General features: G+C 40.1%; 1 protein-coding gene across 6 annotated transcripts in view; it reads left to right on the top strand.

Moving 5' to 3' along the window:
- LOC147008565 (serine/threonine-protein kinase DCLK1-like) overlaps positions 1-20,846 on the top strand; it is a 157,677-nt gene that overhangs the window by 102,337 nt on the left and 34,494 nt on the right. For 5 of the 6 annotated variants that reach the window (XM_085864456.1, XM_085864460.1, XM_085864455.1 and 2 more), the window contains exons 8-9: positions 15,769-15,819; positions 17,741-17,835. In XM_085864456.1, coding sequence (XP_085720582.1) covers positions 15,769-15,819; positions 17,741-17,835 — 146 coding nt within the window. The remainder of the gene's footprint in view (positions 1-15,768; positions 15,820-17,740; positions 17,836-20,846) is intronic. The other variant, XM_085864459.1, reaches the window with a different exon arrangement.

Here is a 20,846-nt window from a genome sequence, read left to right as displayed (position 1 = left end):
GGAAATTTAAAGCATGTATTCCTCATCACTACGAGATCATAATTGTGAAGTTTCACATCGCTTGATTATGCGGTTACAGAAAAAACATTATTGAATATTTTCTCCAATCCTATATGGCTGCCATACCATGTGACCTATCGATTATTCCTTCACAAACTTGTACACCCATGGCTTGGGGAGCATTTGTGTGAAGTTTCCCCTCAATTTGTCCAGCCGTTCTGGAGAAGATTTTTGTAGGTTTTAGGGTAAATCCAAAATTGCTGCCAAACCATGTGACCTATGATATCATATGTGTGAAACTTTTGTTCCTCAAGGATAGGTGGTCATACTTGTAAAGTTTTGCCTCAATCTGTTTCGCCACTTCAGAGAAGAAGATTTTTGAAGGGTTTTTTTTTTTTTCAAACAATATGGCTGCCGAATTATGTGACCAATGATGTCATCAATTTTTTCCTTTCTGTGGACCATTGTATCCCTGGATGACCCTCAAAAATTTTCATACTAATCACATGTACCGTTCTACATATGCAATTATGACATCATAATGAAGACACCTATGATGTCATTTTTAAAAAATCACACTTATTCCCCATGAGTTCTTGCCATGTGCCAAGTTTCAATTTTTTCCTTGGTGCAGTGTTAGATACAGAGGTCCAAAGTTTTTCCATTTTTCCAACATGGCTGCCACACCATGTGACTTATTATGACGTTATTCTGATTAAAAAAATTATACACGAGTAGTCGCACCTATTGTGAAAATTTCATCCCAATCTGACAAGCGGTTGCGGCAAAAAACATGAAAGTTCTGTGCGGACAAAAAGACGGACAGACCCAAACACAAAATACTCTCATTCGGTGAGGGTAATAAATAGGTTACTGCGTTGGACTCACTGACGATTTTCTGTTGGCTGTGAATTGTGATGGCTCGGCTGTTTTTATGAAATGGCTTTAATACACCTTCAAATGTAGTGTACTTTTAAAAGACACTTTGAAACGGCTACAGTAGTGGTATTGTGATGAGTATACTGGACTGGCATATCCCAGGTATTGTGGACTTGCATCCCACTGATGACACCACTGTTAACAATTTGGATTTTGGAAATGGAGCACTCAGGAGAATTGCCATGTTGCTACTGAATTGTTGGTGAAGATCCAGCTGATTTATTAATGATGGGGCTATAACCTGCCTGTATTGGCTGGTTTGATCAACATGTGATTCATTGTGGTTGTCTCTCAATGCACTGGCAACTTTTCCACCAATTCTACCAATCATTGCTTGTGACTGACCAGCATTACCTGCTATTCTCTGGGTTGGGCTTTTTGTTATTATTGTTATTATTTTACACAAAATCCAGGGTTTGGGAAGAGTGAGGGGAAAGAGTAAAATAGCAAAGTAGTGACAGTGGGGCAATGGTGTCGCAGTTGGATACAGCAAGAAAGGGAATGAACAAAATTGGCTAAATGGTGAAGGTGGTTGGCTTGAGATCTTAGGATCTTGAATTCGAACCCATGTTGTCCCATTCAAGTTACACCAGGTGGGTTGACTCGGCCTGTCATCCTTCCGAGGTCGGCAGAATGAGTACCAGCTTACTGTTAATCGGGGAACTGCATCAGTGGCACAGCTGCACTTCCACAAAACTATGGAGCCAGCAGCCATAGACTACATACAAAAAACTACTACTAACAAAAAAATGGGAGAAAGGGATGAGGATGAGGCGGTGGAGGAGAAGTGGGGGAGGGGGCGATTCAAGCAAATGTGGCAACCTGCAAGAGGGTTGAGTTTTGTAGAGTTAATGGGGGTAGAAAAGATTTGTGGGTTGGGATGGGGTGGAAAGCCTGGATTTTGGGATGTGATTGAGGAGATAATTTATGGAAGAGCACATATGTGCTGGAGGATCTGGGGAGGTTTGAAGAGTGAGGATGGGTGGTTAAAAAGCAGAGGCTACCAACCTCACTGTGATGTGAGAGCAACAGCCCTTGTGCTTCATCCTCATTGTGGGAGATGCCAACAATTTTGAGAGCTTTCGATATCATAGAATCCAGAAGTGATGTTGGATGATGTCTGGTCTGCAGCTGGCTTGGAGGCCAGCTTTGATATATGGTCAGCTCAGGAGAGGTCGTAGCTGACACTGATGGAAAATGTTTCAAGAAAAACTTTTTCATCTTTTGAACTCTTTAAATATAGTACGAGGAAGTCAAAAAGTTTTTCGCTTGTAATTTCCCCTGACCATGCAACAAAGCTCTCCATAGATATTTTTATTTTCCTTTAATTTTTTTCAGGCTCTGAGGCTCGTGCAGGAGCGGCAACACAAATCGTACAGACAGATACCTGAGACAGCACGGACGTGACTTTAACACAAACACAGCCGCTGAGATTAGGGAAATGATGTTACTTCCCAGAGCACTCTGGATTCCAGCGGGGTCATCTTTATGAAATCGCTTTTCTCTCTGCTCTCAACGGGGCAATCAACAAGGAATTTCCTCCTCCCCATGGATGCCAACCTATGATGGAGATTTTTCTGTGCTCTATCCTTTAAATGCTGAGTGCCAAGCAAGGAAGCAGCATGTACCATTATAAAAAAAATCTTTTCTTCATCCTTTTCTGTGTATATTCCAGCTATTAGCGACACTAGCCGAGCATGCCCGTCACTTCTCTGACGCGTTTAATCAAAAGTCAATTTGTTGTTTCATCAAAAGATAGCAACCAACTTCACAAACATATTGCATGTCTATCTGTGAATCTCAACGAGGATGTAAAATGAAACACATGAAAAATGGGTCTATGCACACACATATAGAGAGAATTGCCTTGTGTACAAGCACACGTACCTACCCTACAGATGTATAGAGAATTGCCTTGCGGGGGGGAGGGGGTGGGAGAGGTTGTGCCCATGATCTGTTTGACCTGTTACCCTCAGCACGTATGCAAAATCGTGTGGGGATTGGCCAAGCCGGTTTGTTTTTGTCCTATGATTTTTCAGACCTACAGAGAATTTCCTTGTGGTGAGGGAGGAGGAGGGGGGGTTAGCTTAAACTCTTGCCCAAATTCTGAAGTTACACCCAAAATTTGGGGCTCGAGGTGTTGCAGTTCAGCCGTGAAAGATTAACATAAAACGCATAAACAAACACACAAACACTTGAAAATATTTATCGTTTAAGATATCACCTGTATGCTCCTTTCCCTGTCCGAAAAAGGTTCCTGCAGTCATAGAATAATAAATGTTACCGGTGGAACCACTGCATGAATCACCCATTCCTGCTTCTCCCTCTTCAATCCTGGAAGGAGGACTTTTTAAACAGGCATGTTTATATTGCTTCTTCAATCCCAGAAAGAAGCTTGGTGTTGGCTTGGGTTACGGTAGCTGGCTTGGGATCTTAGGGTCCCGAGTTTGAGCTCCTGTTTTTTTCCACTGAATTAACACCAGGTGGGGTTGATTCAGCCTGTCATCCTTCCGAGGTCAGCAAAGTATGTACCAGTGCACTGGTAGCGGGCGTGGCATCGGCGGCACAGCCGTGCCACCAGAAAATGATGCTACCCACAGCCTTGTGATGCATACGAAGGAGGAGGAATCTTGGAAAGAGGGCTTTTAAAATCGTCATCTTTAAGATCAAATGGACACAAATATTTGTTTCAAGTAAATTGATTATTGGCTTTCCAACCAAGTGAATCAATCATTAGCTTTCAAATCGTCCCATTTTTATTTCAGCAGCAATCCTTTCAAATGAAGTGATACACACACACCCACACCACACTCACACCACACCACACACACTTCTCATTTTACTCATTAATACTAGGGGGCCAATTGCTTCGCAGCTCGCCATGAGGGGAAGCACTCAAGTTTTTCCAACACCCGGTCCTGAGGCCACCAACCACAGATAGTAGTTCTTTCATCGCCGTAGCCGCTTGACTTGTTTTACTGGCTTAACAGGGTTACACTTCGATGTTTCCGTGATATCTTTCTACTGTATTAGCACAGCAACCTAACTGGAGGTCACGTCCTTGGTTCCGCACCTGGTTATCTTCTGCCGAGCAGAACAGATAGGTGCAGCACTGACTAACAAAGCAAATGAGGTGGGATACAACTTCCTTGCTAACTATACTTGTGCAGTGTCAGACCAATGAAGGCAAGGACAACCGAGACAGATTGGAAATAACAACAAACAATTATTTATTACAAACACACAAGCAAGCACTCATTTAAAAACTAGTATCTACAGACAAGAAAGCAAAAGGCACAAAAGAGCATACTTAACTGAAACACATAGTCTTTCTTAAATACAATCTTATTTACACAAAAGACACGTGGCCATCACTCAATCCAGGGAGAAGAGAAGAATAACTTGAGAAGAAAAAAGAAAAGTAGGGTCGACTGTTTTTCTTTCACCTCACACAGCCCAACGAGGCTGCGCCAGTCCAAATATAGAGGGGGAGAGGGGCGGGAGGGGGAAAGGATGGGGAAGATGGGTGATGGGACATGCAGCTGCATTTCTGTGGCATGTCTTTGTCTACTGTGTCTGGACGCAACGGCAAGCAGCTCGCTCCGTTTTTGCTGGGCCCCTGTGTCCAGCAACTCCCCACGAACCAAACTGTGTTCTGAACATTTTATACTGTCCCTCCTTCGCACTACGGGCTCACACCCTCTCTTTACACACTCTGCACACACTCAGCTCCTCACCGGACAATTTGTTTGCAGTCTTTGTCCGTCCACTGCCTCAGGTTCTTCTCCCTCTTTCGATCTGACTTTCTCCCAGTACACTCCTCTGTTCTTCCTTCTCGTATAGCTTTCTCCGGCTCGGCTCATGCAAGCCTCTTTCTCATTTGTGTGCATCATATGTGGGTGGGTCCACGATGCGGCTCGTCTCTGAGTCCACAGAAACGCCGCTGTCTCTGAGGGAAATTTCAACTCAGCCCCACCCCTCCCTTCACGAGCCCAAGGCCACGATGAGAGCCCCCGCCCCCTCTCACGCGCAAGCATTCATTGTATCATGCACCACTGTATTCTGCCTATGAGATGTGTCACACTTTATGGGAAAAGCATTGCACTTTGTGCCACGGACATGCATGTGAGAATGGACACAGTCCCATGCAGTGAAGGAAATCCGATCAGCCTGAGGCATTAAATGACCACAGACGGACTGAATGTGCCAAACTAAACGATACTCGAATGGAGTAGCAATGGAGACTGATGCAGAAAGGCCGAGGTATGAAAAGACGGTTGCGGAGTTGAAGGTAAGACCGATGGGATGAAGGAGGGATTGTCAAAATGAAGTTTGGTGAAGGGGATTATTGGTGGATTGAGAAAGGCAGAGCGGGGAACGGACTGATAGTGTGAAGGAGGGATTGTTGAAAGGAGCAGGGGTTGGGGGGGGGACATGGACCGATGGGGTAAAGGAGGAAAGAATGAAAATGGAGGAGGGGTGTCGGGGGGGACTGATGGGGTTGAGCAAAGCATGGGGTTTGGAATGGACTGATTGGGGGTGAAGGAGTAAAGATTGAAAGTAGCAGAGGGTGTGAATGAACTGATGGGGGAAATGAAAGTAGGAAACGGGTGGGAAGGGATGACATCACACCAGGAAAGCATGAACACTAATCTCAATGCATGCTTCCTGAAAAACCCTTAGAAAAGGTACTAAGGACTGTCTACACATAGACGAAAGAAATGACTAATCCTTGGGTCACCTACATGTCCATATATGCTCTCCCTTGTACATTTCCAAAACTGTAACAATATCTATTAGTAGCTTTCCAATGGCACCCTTTTTAGCAGCGTCTCGCGTAGCGAACGCTGCTCATAGAGAGCTCGGCGTTGTTGTTGTTGTTGTTGTTCTTCTTCTTCTTCTTGTGAAGACAAAACCTTAACCTCTAGGACTCGGCTCTTGTATATACAAGATCCGGATCTCCTTAAATACTAAGCACATGTACACATCCTCGCATTGATGGTGCCTTTTGAGAGCGTCTCTCATGAACTTTTAAATATATTCGGACATTTGCTTTGAAGTTTCGAAAAGTTCACGTTACTATTTAAAGATTATTCCATTTATCGTATTGTAATTTCATAAATACATTATTTATTTCGTAAATACACGATATATCGTAAATACGTAAATACATTATGACGAGTCTTGCTATTGGCTTAATCAAGGCACGTGACGAAATATCGGAATTTTTTTTTTTTTTTTTTTTTAGCCGACAAAACCTTTATATTAGGACGTTGCTCTTGGACACATTTGTCCTTGTTATTCCACGACAGCTGGAATCGCTACAATATAGCTTGAGTTATCTCCTCCTTTTTCTTCTTCCCTTCTTCTTCCCTTCTTCTTCCCTTCTTCTTCCCTTCTTTTTCGCAGAGAACAATAAAAGAACCTCGAATGATAGAAAAAAAAACACAACCAAGAGATTGGTCGAGTCCGTGGTAAGCTCAACAGAGTTACCAAATCCAATTTGTGCACAAACATGAAGACAATAAGCTAGAAAAAGTATGTCTAACTCACCTTGCAAAAAATTCCAACAACAGGTGCAAATTGAAGATGCTACACATGAAATTGAAACGGCAACAAATACAGCCCCAGTTATTGCAAAGAAGACAGGAAAAGTATAAAACAAATATACACCGACAATTGAGAGAACGAGAGCAGAGAAAGAAGGTTAAAAAAGAGAGCTGAACAGATTGGGGATAGACAAAAAGGCTCATTGGAGTTCTTAAGAAGAGGGCAGCTTAACTGAGATGGAGAACGATTCCTAATAAATGCCCAAAGATCAAGGACACGGTACCAATGGCGTTAAGAAGATGGCAAGACTGAGTCAATTGGTCAGGTGAAGGTTCTGCAAGGTGGAAACAGAAATAGCCAATCACCTTCTCTCGGAATGCAAAAAGAAACTTCATGTCAGAACAGCTGAACATGCAAGGACCTAATATTGTATGAAGAATATTCTATCGGCACGTTTGCAAAAACTTTAATACCCCAGTCTTAGAAAAATAATGGACTCGTGAACCAAAAGCGAGAGTTGAAAATGAGGACTTGGTCCACCCAATATGATGTGATCATCCCATTGAATGTGGACATGAGAAGAAAAGCATTGCGACCGGATATATTACTCAGATACAAAAAGGAAAAGATGGCCTTGCTAATCGAGGAATCAGTACCCAGCTTTTTTGGGTCTAAATAATGTGAAAATTAGTAAACAAGTAGCAGAATATGAAAAGTACAAATAAGCTGGAAGCTGAATAGCACCAACATTGTGCCAGTGAGAGTTGGAGCAACGGGAGGAATGAAAAAGAACTTCACTGAGATTTTGGAAACTATACTGAGAAATATGACGAACAACGAACAAAATATGCAATTGAAGGCTGTCTGGGGTTCATTGACATTCCTGAACAATGTCTAACTCACCTTGCAAAAATACAAAACACTTGAGAAACCATCTGAAAATGCAAAGCCCATCCGCGTCAGTTTTGTACTTGAACTAAACGATGAAAGCAACAGTTAAGAAAAAAATTTTTTTGTGCATTTTATTAATTTATGGTCTCTTTATTCTCATAATAAAGGTTTGTTGAAGATATCATGATAAAAGCTAACAAATGTTATGGCTTGAACACACGCACACACACAATTACAAGGCCCCGTCTCTCGTTGTGTAGGGTGGAAGGGGGGGGGGGTGGGGACTAATAAGAGAACAACAAAACTTCATAACTAGGTCAATGAAATGTGATCCTTTACCAAAATGGAGGTGGATACTTCGAGTAATTGGATGACTGTTTCACCTTCTAAAACCTACAAATGGGGATTATTACTGACAACAATTATAACTGAAACCTACAACGGGGAAAACGTGTACAAATTGGTGTTATGTGAAACGATTTGGTGTGAAATTTATTATTTTTGATATGAATTTGTAATTCTAAAATACTGACTGAACTGTGACTTTGGTTTTCCTTTCTTAATTTCAGTTCTTTCCAGTTCTTATCCCCAATCTGCAATTTCCTGCTCTTGCTCCCTAAATCCTCCTGGCAGCTTTTTTCACATCCTCCTTTCCATCATGCCTGACTTCTCTTATTTTTTTTTAATCCTTCCACCACCATTTGGTTTTTATTTATCCCCCCTTGTTTTTTTTTTTTTTTAGCTGGTGCTACCTCTTGACATTGTAATTGGTGATTATCATTGTTTATTTATGATTATCATTTGGATTGGTTGTTTTTTTTTTCTTTTTGTATGCCTATAATATATTATTTCCTTGTAATCAAGGCAGTATTACTGATTTGCTTCCTTGGTGCAATTAGGCTCTAAATTAAACCATTTGTAAAATTGCTATTACGGGTTTCCCCTCGACACGATCAGCATCTGAGCTCACATTTAAGAGCTTTCATCCTCTGGGTGTTGCAAACTGCAGTGAGAAGGTGCCAGACTATTCCCCAAATTCAGTATTTTAAGTGTGGACTGCGAATTTGGCAAATATAACCACACTGACGGATTTATTTTTCTTTTTCTTTTTCGGATTGTTTCAAATTTTTGCATTTAAAGAAGGTGGGTCACAAATAAATTCAAGAGGGGGGGGGGGGTATTGCAAGAACATTCGGTGTCATTTGCCAACATAAGAAAGATGGGTGGGTGAACTTAAATGTATTTAGGAGACCACGAAAGGTCAGTCAAGATCTGGAAAGCCAGCTGAAGCAGTGAATGAGCAGAACATCCATGTGGTAGAATCCATCATCACGAGAACAATCATAATGCAACACCATTTGATAAATAAGGTTGCAAACCCATCGGTTCCCAAATTGCTATCCCCTGAACAGAAACTGCAATGAGTGGATGCTTCACAGCAAAGTCTATCATTTCCAAGAATATGTACAACAAAATTTCCCCAAAAACCCTCACAGCACCATCTCGTCATGATCAGCAGTTTTATGGTGCATCTTTACTGTTGGATTTTGGCCAGAGGGTGGTCTGAGGTGGTTTGGTTGTGGCCAGCACAGAGGCTATGCGGAAAAGAGAATTGTATGTCAAGAATTTCACCGTTCACATAAACTAACAAGGTTAAGTCCATGGGTTTCAAATCTTAGAAATTCCAAAATTCAATAACCATTTTTGTAGCATCCATGTCACCATTGATCTCATTGCCATCCTTTGGGATGATACCAATCCCTCAGCCCCCTCTATGTTCATGCTGTATTGGATGGTTCCAAGGCTTTTTACTCCATCCACCATGGGGCCATTATCCATCATACATATATTCTCTCCCCTCTGGGCTAGCTCCCCTGCCTCATGTCTTGCCCAGCTTGAAGCCGTGGAAACCAAGGCATCTGAGGTTATTGGAATCTCCTGCGATGAAGCTGACCGAGTCTATGGGTCTATCACTTCACCATCACAGACAGGTTGGTGGTCTCTCTGTCTTCTACTGCCTCCTTTCTTGTCTTGCACTCTCTGCTCTTTCCATGCTTTGTCCTTCCCACAAGATTTCTGCAGGACACACACAGTCCACCATAAACTCCCTCCTGGTGAAACTACCTAAATTCAGGATCACTGCTCCCCTCCACTCATTTGTTCCCCAGGCAAAAATATCATTCCTTTTCTGTAGTAATTCTCTGCAGACTACTGTAGTAGGACCTGTTACCAACAATAGTATATGAGAGTACTACTCTCATATGCTATAGTTCTAACTGTAGCATATTATCTGGCTTTTTTTTCCTGCCTATGGAGGAAATTCCACATTCTCTTCAATTTAATTTCTACCCTTGTTACCCATTTGATAAATAAGGCTGCAACCTCACCCCAAGCATGCGTCCTTCCAAATTTCCAGTTTTCCTTCCTGAGAGTTTTCTTCTGTCTCCATCTTGTCCACCCCATGCATCCTCTCCTGCCCCCCCCCCCATTCCTCCCCACACACTTTGCTTGTCCAAGTATCCCTCGGCCTTCAACTCTGCTGTTGGTGTCCCCTCCCCCCTCTCTTTATTGTTCCTTTTGTGTCCTGTTTTGCATCCTGTTTTTGTCTGTTACGTCCTGATATGTTCAGTGTACTAGCTCTTACATGAGCCTCGACTATGTAAACAAGATATATATATATATATATATATATATATATATATATATATATATATATATATATATATATATATATATCTGAGTCAAATTTGATGAAAATCTAATTTTTCTGTGTTGCTAATGGTAGATAAAACCTTTAAAAGTAAGATATATGTGGTAGTGGAAGACTTGTTTGCCATTAACTTTTCTTGCCTGATCTATAATGCAGCTTACAGAAATACAATTACATACATTGTTAGCCTTGCCAAAGTAGAGGGTATTGCATTTTTGTCTGTTTGTTCACACAGAATGTGCTATATAACTTAAGCCACAAATTCCACCTCGAGGTAGCAAGAGTACACATTCTCCTTTTTTGTCCACCAACTACTGTACCTCTGTAATGTATGTACAATTAGGATGCGAGTACGTCTATAAAGTATGTACAATTAGTACGTTTATAACATGGGTACTATAAAACTACACAAAACAAGTCCAGGTGAGGGTATGCAATCTTTGATTGCTCATCTAGTTATACTTTGGACCAGGCACAAATACAGGAAATGAAAAGTGAGGGCTGAAAAAAAATCGTTTTTGGGAAGGGTTGGTAGTGCTAAGTATATTGCAATATTGTACTTGAATACCAGCTTCCAGAAAAACATATAAAATGCCATATCACATATATTTATGGTAACGAACATGCATCTGTGCATTGCTAAAGATTTTATGTTAAATAAACGGATTGGCCCAGAAGTAAAGCATAATTTTTTTTTCTCCATTCATTGAGAAAACCAACAAAGTGAAGTGAATGAGTTTCTAATCTTAACTTGTCAAAACTTCAATAACCAGTCTAGCTGTATCCATGGCTGATGGCACCATTCTCGTCACCGTCCTTTGGGATGATACCAAGACCCCGAACCCTCTCTATGTTCATGCTATGTTGGACCTTTCCAAGGCATTTGACTCCATTGACCACAGAGCCATTATCCATCATATCAGAGTCCATTTTGATGAAAATCTAATTTTCAGGGTTGCTAATGGAAGGTAAAACCTGAAAAAGTCAGATCTGCACATATGTGGTGGGAGAATACTTGTAGGCCACTACCATTGCTTGCCCAGAAGTAAAGCATAATTTTTCCCTCTGTGCATTAATGAAACCAACAAAGTGAAGTCCATGACCTTTATATTTATAATCTTAACTCGTCAAAAATGCAAAATCAGTCTTGTAGCATCCATTGAATGCACAATTTAGTTCTGATGATCCTCTAATAATGAACTACATAGCAGCATATAGTGACAGAGTTAAACAGAATTTCAAATCGGTGTATCAGGGAAGCAACCTGGTAGATGAGGTGAAGTGAAAAAAATGTGGACGAGGCCAAAATATTTGGAAGAATAATGAAAAGCTCCAATCATACCTTCGAACTGAGGTCCTTATTGCAACCATAAACTGCAAGTTTTGAATCTGAAGTTCTGGAATCTGAAACTGCATTTTGAAAATGAAGAACTGAGAAAGAAATCTGGGAAGATGGCAGCTCTGGAGGTGTGCTTATGTTTGTAAGTAGAATTACAAGTTTGTTTCGAAAATCCGTTTATCCATTGTCTTTAATATACGTGTTCACTGCTTTTGAAACTGATGGATGATCATAATAAAAATATAAGTAAATAAACACGTTGGTATTTCAGTGCGGTGTGCCATAGGGAAACTTGATCTGTGGTGTTGTGTTCTTGGCACACAGGAGGTGCCGGGGGGAGGGGTTGGGAGTGGGGTGGGGTTCATTACCATTCTAAATTTTTGTCATTTAAAAAAATTAATCAGCGAACTTTTAATCCTAAACTGCATATTAGATGAAGTACAATTAGGAAAGAAAGTTGCTGTTACCAGCATAGTATTTATTTGCGTTTGCTGTAAGTTTTTTTTTTATTGTCTATATTTTGATGGTTTGGAATCTGATAACAATGGAATTGTTGACTGCATGGATTATTGGCCTTTAGGGAGAGAGCATGGGGGGTAGGTTACGTATCGATTTCATAAAGTGCAAGGGAGATGGGGATATTGGGGGGGGCGGCAAAAATTTATACTTTACAAAAAGGTGTGGGACACCCTAGTTCAAATGGTGGATCAATACCTGCTTGGGATGCGGTGGAGATTTCCATAAAAGAGAAAACCCTTTATAATTTAACAAATCATTTATTCTATAAAAACACATATATGTGGAGAGAAAAGCTTGTCTCAAGAGTCCAGGCAGATCTCTGACTGAGCTAGAAAACATGGCCTTTTATACAATTGGAAAATCGGGCATAGTCAGAACATCACAGGGTACTTGGTTAATCGATACCAGACTACAAGAAAGCTTTGTTTGCACACGAGGTCCTTTAAGCAAAGAGAAAACAATCTTGTGCATAATTATAGCAGAGGGCGCTGTGAAAGAATGCATGTCTTTCTTCAGGGGCGTGCATGCACAGAAAACCTTCATTTACATCAGCAATGATGAGCATTTATCTCAGCATACCGATGGAGCATCTGGTTTGCACAGCTTTGCCAAACAATCAGTGGTCCATGACCTCAGCAGTTTGATGAGACTACTGCTTTACAATCAAAATAAGAGGACGTTGGGAAGGCATAGTTGATGAGCTTTGTATTTGTACAATTTTTACAATTGAATGGGAGGCCAGAGTCAATGAGACTGCAATGCCTTTTGGGGGCCCGACTTACCGGCGCCAGCCAAAGTAGTTCTACCCAATTTGCCAAGAAAGTAAAAATATAAGATTATATTGTTGCATAGTTAACTAACATACCATATCTTTTCATTTATCGAACAACCTTCATTATGCAATGATCCATTATCAAATATATTTTAAAGTATCAGAGCTGCAAATATAACAGATGGGCACATATTTCCTTAACTAAGCATGGACTAACAAAAAGAACCCTCACCAGGCTCAGATGAGCTTGGGCCAGTATGGGGATTACATATTCATTTATTATTATATTAGTTATAATTATAATCATGTGGTTTCAAAGTCATCTGGTTTGAAATATTTGTTTTGAGTGTACAGTGATGGTATAGAGCATTTTACTGGTGCACTCAGGAGAGCGCGTTTCACAAGTAAGCAATGATCCTAAGGTTAAAAAAAAATAAATTACAGTCGTATGGAATTAAAAAGACCACAGTATATTGAACAGAGATTCTATTCAATTTACTCATGGCCTGACACAGTGAGTTCTGAGCAAACAAAGAAATTAATTGCCATGAGCAGCCCTTATTTGCAAATGCAATGAGCTTCTGACTTTGCGATTGTGAGAGACCTGATAAGCATAATTATCCTGCAGGCAATTTAATCTATATCTCGACTGTCTCAGTGCCTTTGCAGACGATGTTTCCTGGTGAACCATTCCTTATGTGGTGACAGTCACTTTAGCCAATGCTTTACAACAGATTCCATACTTTCATATTGCTTAAACGCATTTTAAAGCAAATTAAGAGAAATGAGTACATAATTTGTGGACAAAGAATACATCTCAATATGAAATATATTTGTTTCAGCATGATCAATACAAAAACACCAGTACTTTGTGATAGTCATGTGATCCACAGAACATTTATGTCCATGCTCACATTTCACAAGATGGAATTAATTATTTTACTTTCACAGGGACAAAACACAATTCAAAAGCATCTCCAAATGCAAAGCCCATCCACGTCAGCTTTGTCTTCACACTACACTTTACGAAATGACAGTTTAAAAAATTGTACGTTTTATTCATTTGTGTTCTCTATTTTCTCATAATAAAAGTTTGTTGAAGATTTGATGACAAAAGTTAAATTGATAAAAATGTTATGGCCTCGATCGATCCACTGAAGCTCGATGGTAAATAAATAAACACTGAAGCAATTAAAAAATAATGAGCCATCTCGCACTCGATGCGTTATGGCAGGGCTAATAAGGCCTATTAAGGGCTATTTATAAGTCACTATGACTTTGCCCTTTCACATTTTGACCCAATTTTTTATGATTCTCTCTATATTGTCATATTAAAGGTTTGTTGAACATTTGATGACAAAAGTTGAAATGGTAAAAAAGTTAGGGCTTGGACAAACCGACAGACAGACATACGCAGAAGCGATTGCAAAACCCCACCTCCCACTGCACGGTGGGACGGACTAACAAAAATCCTGTTTAAAATCTACTTGGGACTCGATTTCTGCAATAATTGAGGTAATTAATTTTTTTAACTGAATGTTGAGAGAGGTCTACTAACCACTGTCAGAGGGAAGGTGCAGCGACATTTCAGGCATGAGCACATCTTCAAAGCAACAGATAGGGAAATGTTCTCTCGCTTTGAATAATGGCTCACGATAAAATGTCGCTTCACTTCTCCCATGACAGTAAGCATACCTCTCTCATCATTTGGCTGAGAAAAATCATTGTCCTTATTTTTCTGCTCACGCAGATCGACTCTCGTCTTTATCGTGATTTGTTTTTCAAATACTTGAGATGGTTATTGTATTGACATATTATTGTGGGTGAAAGAACAGAGATAATTTTTGACTTCTGGGTTGCCGAAAGTGTAAATGCATCACCTTTACTTGTTCAGTTTGCAACATTCCTATCCTCACCATTGCTTGGTGCATTGCCTTTCTTTTCCTGCCTGCACATGATGACACCATATGATCTCCTTGCCCATAAAAATGGATGGCAACCTTTTGGCCTGCATCATAAAGCATCCCACTGGAATTGCTAAAATCCATGGACTGACTTTTGTGTATTTGGGGGGTGGGGGATGTATGTTGGAAGGGTGGTAGTGGGGGGATTGGGGATTGATCCAAAGGTGTTTGAATATTTTGGTATGCACGTCACACTTCCTTTGAGGTGTACCTTGAGTGAAAGAATTTAGAACGGAGCATATACTGCACAGGAGAGGAGGGACAAATGAAACGCAGACGCATGTTTTTTGTGACCACACAAATGTTGTTAAGATTCAAAATCGTACTAAGTTTCAAATTTATCAGTATGGGCTGCATTGCAATATTGTTTGGAATGAGAGCAGTCAGATGCTAAGAAAGAATGCAAAGTCAGATGTCCCATTTGGAAGCATGTACTGTAGGTGTAGAAGATCCATGATATCTGGAAGAGGCATCCTTTGAGCAAGTATACTGTAGAGACATAGACCCTCCCTGAATATGAAATGAAATACAATGTGGCAGTGGAGAAATGACATCCAATGGGTAACGGATTTATTAATTCTGACTATGTTGAACTTTTTTGTGAAGTTGAAATGAAGAACATTGAAGTAATGAACATTTTTACCAGACTCAGTGGCGTAATGATTTAGAGCATCCACTCTGAGTGCGAGGTTGGTGGTTCAAACCCTGGCTGAATCATATCAAAGACTAATAAATGGTTGTGCAGCTTTCTTGCTTCTTGGATAGAGCACATACAAACAACCATAAGTTGGCAGTACTAGCGGGTTTTGATGGGCCTAATGACCACCACCTCCTGTGTCGAAGTTCCTTGGAAGGGAACTCAAATTAACATTCTCAAACAGAAAAAGGTCAAATGCTTACAAGACATCTGAGATCAAGAGGTTCAAAAGTATGATTATTTAAATTCTTATTATCATTAACATAATTATGAACACTTCATGTGTGTGTGTTGAGAAGAAAGTATTATTGTTGGTAATTTGCAACCATTACCCGCTTTTTTGGGCTAATCCAACCCCTTAACCACCGTTCTGTTGCTGTTGTGCAGTGAGAAGCAGTGGGCACTTGTTCTCTGCACACTCCCCCGTCCGCTCCCCCGGTAAGAGCAGCATTTGAACATGAGCAGTTCAAGAAAGAGCAGTTCAAGTTGCATTTAATAATGAGCATTGTACCGAATGCCTTGCATCCCAACAGTTGAGTTTTCAGTCTGCCTTATTTGTTGGGCAGCAAACACTCATTATTTATTTGAAAATTGTGATGCTTTAAAAATAATGTTGAACAACTTGTTGATTATAACGAATCCATTTCAGAGGGTTGGCAGGATAATTTAAAGGTATTCACACTTGCGTTTGAATTTTCTAACCTGGGATTGAATCTCGACTCAGCTATGAACTGTCACCGTCGTGTTTCGCATGCAGGGAGGGTGAGGTATCGATGTGAGAGGCATCACCTTGCATGTGAAATTAAACTTCTCCATTATTTTTCTTCTGTTTTACATAAAACAAATAAAAATGCATAAAATATTCAATCAAATGATGATTTGTGTTATTACAAAAATCAGAATCAACTATAAGTTTTTATTATTTCATGATGTGTTTGTGTTTCTGGCATAATTTATGATTGCTTTTACTTGCAATTGCTTTAACCTTTAATGCTTCTGTTTTTTTTTTGTTTTTGTTTTTAATTCCTGGTTCATTCTTGCGTAAATATTTTGCTTATCCATCAATAGATTTAGAGCTTCTTAAATGTAATTTTCAAGATGTGCACCACTGCAATGTTTTTTTTTTCAAGCACCACTTGGATGCAATTTTCAAGGTGGTGCTTACAACAGCACAGTGGCAGACTGGTAGCATTTAGGGAATGGGCTGAGGGCCAAGTCAGTCTTGCTCGTTCCACAGAACAAGACTCTCTCTTTTGTTTCCACCGGCTAAAACTCTTAAAATGAGGCTTCACAGTCTTCTGGCTTTGATTTTTAAATTTAGCCTCCCCAGGAGCTCACACATTACAAGATTGAGGCTTATGGAAGAGTGAAGTCACAGAGTATATGAACACACATTGTGGCAGTGAGGAAACAGTTGGACATGAACGGACAGAAAATAGGAGAGTTTGGATGAGGAATGGGGGTGGGGGAGAGGAGGTGGAGGAGGGAGGATGAGGATGAGGGGAGCGATGTGGGGAGGAAACAGGACCCTGCAAGTGAGATGGTTGGGCTTGGCACGATTAAAATGTTATTCTCATGTAGCTTATGTATTGGCTTTGGCTATCGGCTGTATATTAATTCATTGCTTTATATTTTATCACTTTGTCAGAATTACTGTTCAATGGGAATATTGAGATTAGGGGATCCTATGGACCCCATCCCTATTAGCTGCTTCTCTTATGACTGCTCTCAAATGACCATGACTAATGTTGTTGTCTCCAATATTATGGAATGACAGACCTAAATTTTATGTTCTTTAGTATTCTTGCTAAATCTTGAATTGTTGAGACAATGTGAATGAAAATCTCACGAATTATTAATCTCTCAATATACAATATAAGTAAAGATTGGTTTGAATTTCTTGATGTTAAAGTTGGGATTTAAAAAAAAACTGCTTTATTGATGTTATTGGGATCCTATACTAACCATTTTGGGTACAAAGCAGTGGTGAAGGGAAGGAAATTGAATTGGTAAGGTAAAGGGAGAGGGGTGGTTAAGGAGGAGTATTGGAGGAAAGGAGAGAAGAGAAGTTGAAGAAGTTAGAAGTTAAAAGCATCGTTAAGGAAAGCTGAGTGAATGGAACATATGAGGGGTGCTGTCAAAATTTCACTATTTTTGATTACATAATATGTGGAAAGCTCCATGGCATATATTTCTCCTGCACTGTACTACCTTTGTGATTATTTAATTTGGTGTTTTTATGTGTCCACAATAGTATGCCTGTTTTTAGAATGGCATTGGTAGCAGGAAACCAATACTATATATCATTACAATGGAACATTGAAGAACAATATTAAGGAAACTTTGATGCCGCCCTTAGTGCCAAGCACCCCAAGCAGCCAACTGTCAACCCCACGTTCAGCCAAATCTCCTAGCCCGTTGTCAACCAGTCCAGGTAGCCTGCGACGCCGTAAGGTGAGGCCGAATCTCTCTCTTTCTTTTTCTTTTTTTCTCTTCCTCTTTATTCTATTGTCTTGGTTATTCTCAATATAAGCATTGACCTTGTCTCCGATAATCAAAAGGTGATAGTAAAACAATGCAATAGCAATTCGGTTATGATTCAATGCCATTTATTGCCACCTGAACCTGATGCTTTATTTGCACTTCTATCAGGTTTGAGCAGATCTCGTAAATTACACACATTGTGGCGAAATTAACCCTTTGAATATGAACGTTTCAGAATTTTTATGTTAGCATGCAGGTTTTGTTTGTTTTTAATTCAGGATGGTTTTAGTATGTGAAGCTAAGATGTCCCCTTTGTGCATATTAATCTGAGTTTTTAGTAGTTTTGCTGTTGTAATGTGTTGCTGAAACCTTCTGTTGGATGAGAAATTACATCTGCAGTTTACATCTTCATAAATGCGATAGAGGTTGGTCCATCACTAAGGTGCAAGGCATTGATCTTAATAATGCATGCATTTTAAAATATAAAGGCTTAAACAAAGTGGCATTTCCTCTTGCACAGTGTTTCATACGATCTAACACACTGGTAAACACTTCATGCATTGTTACCTCCACCACCGAAGGTGGAAGGAGGTTGTTTTCACCCCTGTCTGTTTGTGTGCAGGATATCTCAACCGTTGAGAGATCGGGCCAAAAACGATATATATCATGATATCTCAAAACGTTGCGGACGGATTCGGCCAAAACTTGGTGGACAGGTTGGGTGTGCGATAAGGACGAATCGATTCAATTTTGGTGAAGATCTGAATCTGGATCCGGATACGAGAATTATTTAATTCCTAAAGTGATTCTTCACCATTGAGAGATAGGGCCAAAAACGATATATAGCATGATATTTGAAAAATGTATTGGACCCGATATGTTCTCATGGATCAGGCATTGCGTGGCGGATGTATGCGCTCTACCGAGTACCCTTCTAGTTTTCCATGTCTTTGGCTATATTTTGCGAGTCAAATGTATTTTTTGATAAAACGGTTGCGATAGTTACTATTTCATTAGTGGTTGACCATTACATTTTCATGGTAGAGAACACTGGACTTTGTCATGGAAAGTGATTGAAATCCAGGAGCTGATGGAATCAAAGAGGAGCTAACTTGGGATTAAGCCATGAGAGGATGGTTCAACATCCTCAAGATGGTTTTATAGTCACTTATTTGTGTTGAACTTGAATCTGTATGTAGTTGCTTTTGAATTTAGCACGTTGTGGCCTGTACAAGTGGCTTTCTTCATCCTCCCCTTCCCTTGCTGTTACAAACTTGATCAAACAAGTCTCTGAGCATTACACACTTTGAACAACCTTGTGCGGCTTCCAGAAAAACCAAGCATAACATCGTACGTAGTTCAAAATGATTCCTCGTTGCCTGGGCAAGCCTTTCACGACGCATTTCGGCACCCAGTTTGATGTTGCCGTGCATACTAAAGAGCCCCCCTGGGGTCGTTGGGACGTGCAGTGCATCGCTATATCATGCATTTCTTTCTTCATTTACCAACTCAATGTTTCGATAAGAATGAACAGATTTTCTACTGTGTCCAGTGGTGTTGTTTTCTACTTTCCACCCATTCAAAATGTGTTGTCTCATAAGAATTTGTGATGAACGTATTATTTTGAAATATATTGAGTCAACATTGATGCCATCTATATTGAAGGAAAGGTGTTGCAATTTTGTTTACAATAAAGAGCTATGAGTTCCTGATATACATTTATAGATGTGAGGGAATAGGACAAAAAGGAAAGATATTTATCACAAAGTGATTACAAGTTGTTCAAAGCAGCTGAATTTGTTTGGTATTTATATCCAGATGATAATAGTTGATGCAATAATGTTTATCACATGCTGATGACCAATATTTACATGCCCAAATCAGCCGATGTCGATACTAATATTTACCCCAACACGAGGCAATTTGTGTAAGTTAGCCAAATAACCTTATTTTTTTTTCGCAGATTATCAACAACAGCCAGAAGAAAATTGTTAGCCAATGAGCTGTTAAACTCAGGAGGTAGTCAACAGCTTATCCGAGTACTCCAAATGTCAGTCGTGAAACTATATCAGAAAATGTTGCAAAGTGATTTTGCACGTCTGACTTCACACCCTCATAAATGACAACTGTCTGTCGTCTGATGCCTACAAGGAAGATAGTAGCGTGGTTCACCTTCAACAAGCAAAAAAAATCCTCCATTATCCACGATCAAGAATGGTTGATAATTTGTCGGTCATTTCACCGATTCACTGGTGGATATGCCAGCCTCGAGGGTCATTGATATCGCAGAGTGGCACACAATCTGTGCTCTCTCCCAATGATGACTTTTTTTTTTCCTTCTTGTTTTCTCTTCATCATTTGCTGACTTGTCTTATGCTGAAAAAAGAACAGATATTCGTTAAATCCAATCAAAAGCATAATTATTGGCGTATGCAATCTATTTGTGGATTTTTCTCAACACTACCAGATCGGTGTACTTCACACAATGCATTTGTTTCCTGCAGTCGTGTGAACACAATAGGTTGCCATATCTTTATGTAGTTCCGTATTACCTTGGGAGACCAGGAAGCTCATTGATGTTTCAAAGGTTACAGATTCTGGGTTGAATGCAACTTGTTACGTAACTGTAATTGTCAGCTGAGCTTGTGTAGCTGTTCAACAGCTGTACTTGAGCCTACAGCTGGTGGTTCAGCAGGTAGCACTGCTTGGCAAGGTCCAAAAATTGTATCGCTCGATACCTGGGGTTAGTGTTTTTCATGGCTACAATAACTTTCAATGGCACGAGTCAGTCTGGCTTACGATTTTCGTTCTTTCGGAGACTTGTGTATTTGTTCTTGTTTAGAATGATTACAAACTAGTGCTCACTTGTGGTGTGTGATTATGGATCACACAAGCATTTTGGAAAATGTTGGGGAAATGGGGTTCATTGAGCTTGTGCATTAACTCATCTGTGAGGGTCATCAGTGTATAAACATAAAAAC

The sequence above is a fragment of the Eptatretus burgeri genome, chromosome 18 (genome assembly GCF_056783735.1).
Source record: "Eptatretus burgeri isolate ZD-2024b chromosome 18, Ebu_testis_v1, whole genome shotgun sequence".
Classification (NCBI taxonomy): Eukaryota; Metazoa; Chordata; class Myxini; order Myxiniformes; family Myxinidae; genus Eptatretus; species Eptatretus burgeri.
The sequence above is the reverse complement of the archived record's forward strand: the minus strand, read 5'-3'. Positions and strand labels throughout refer to the sequence as shown.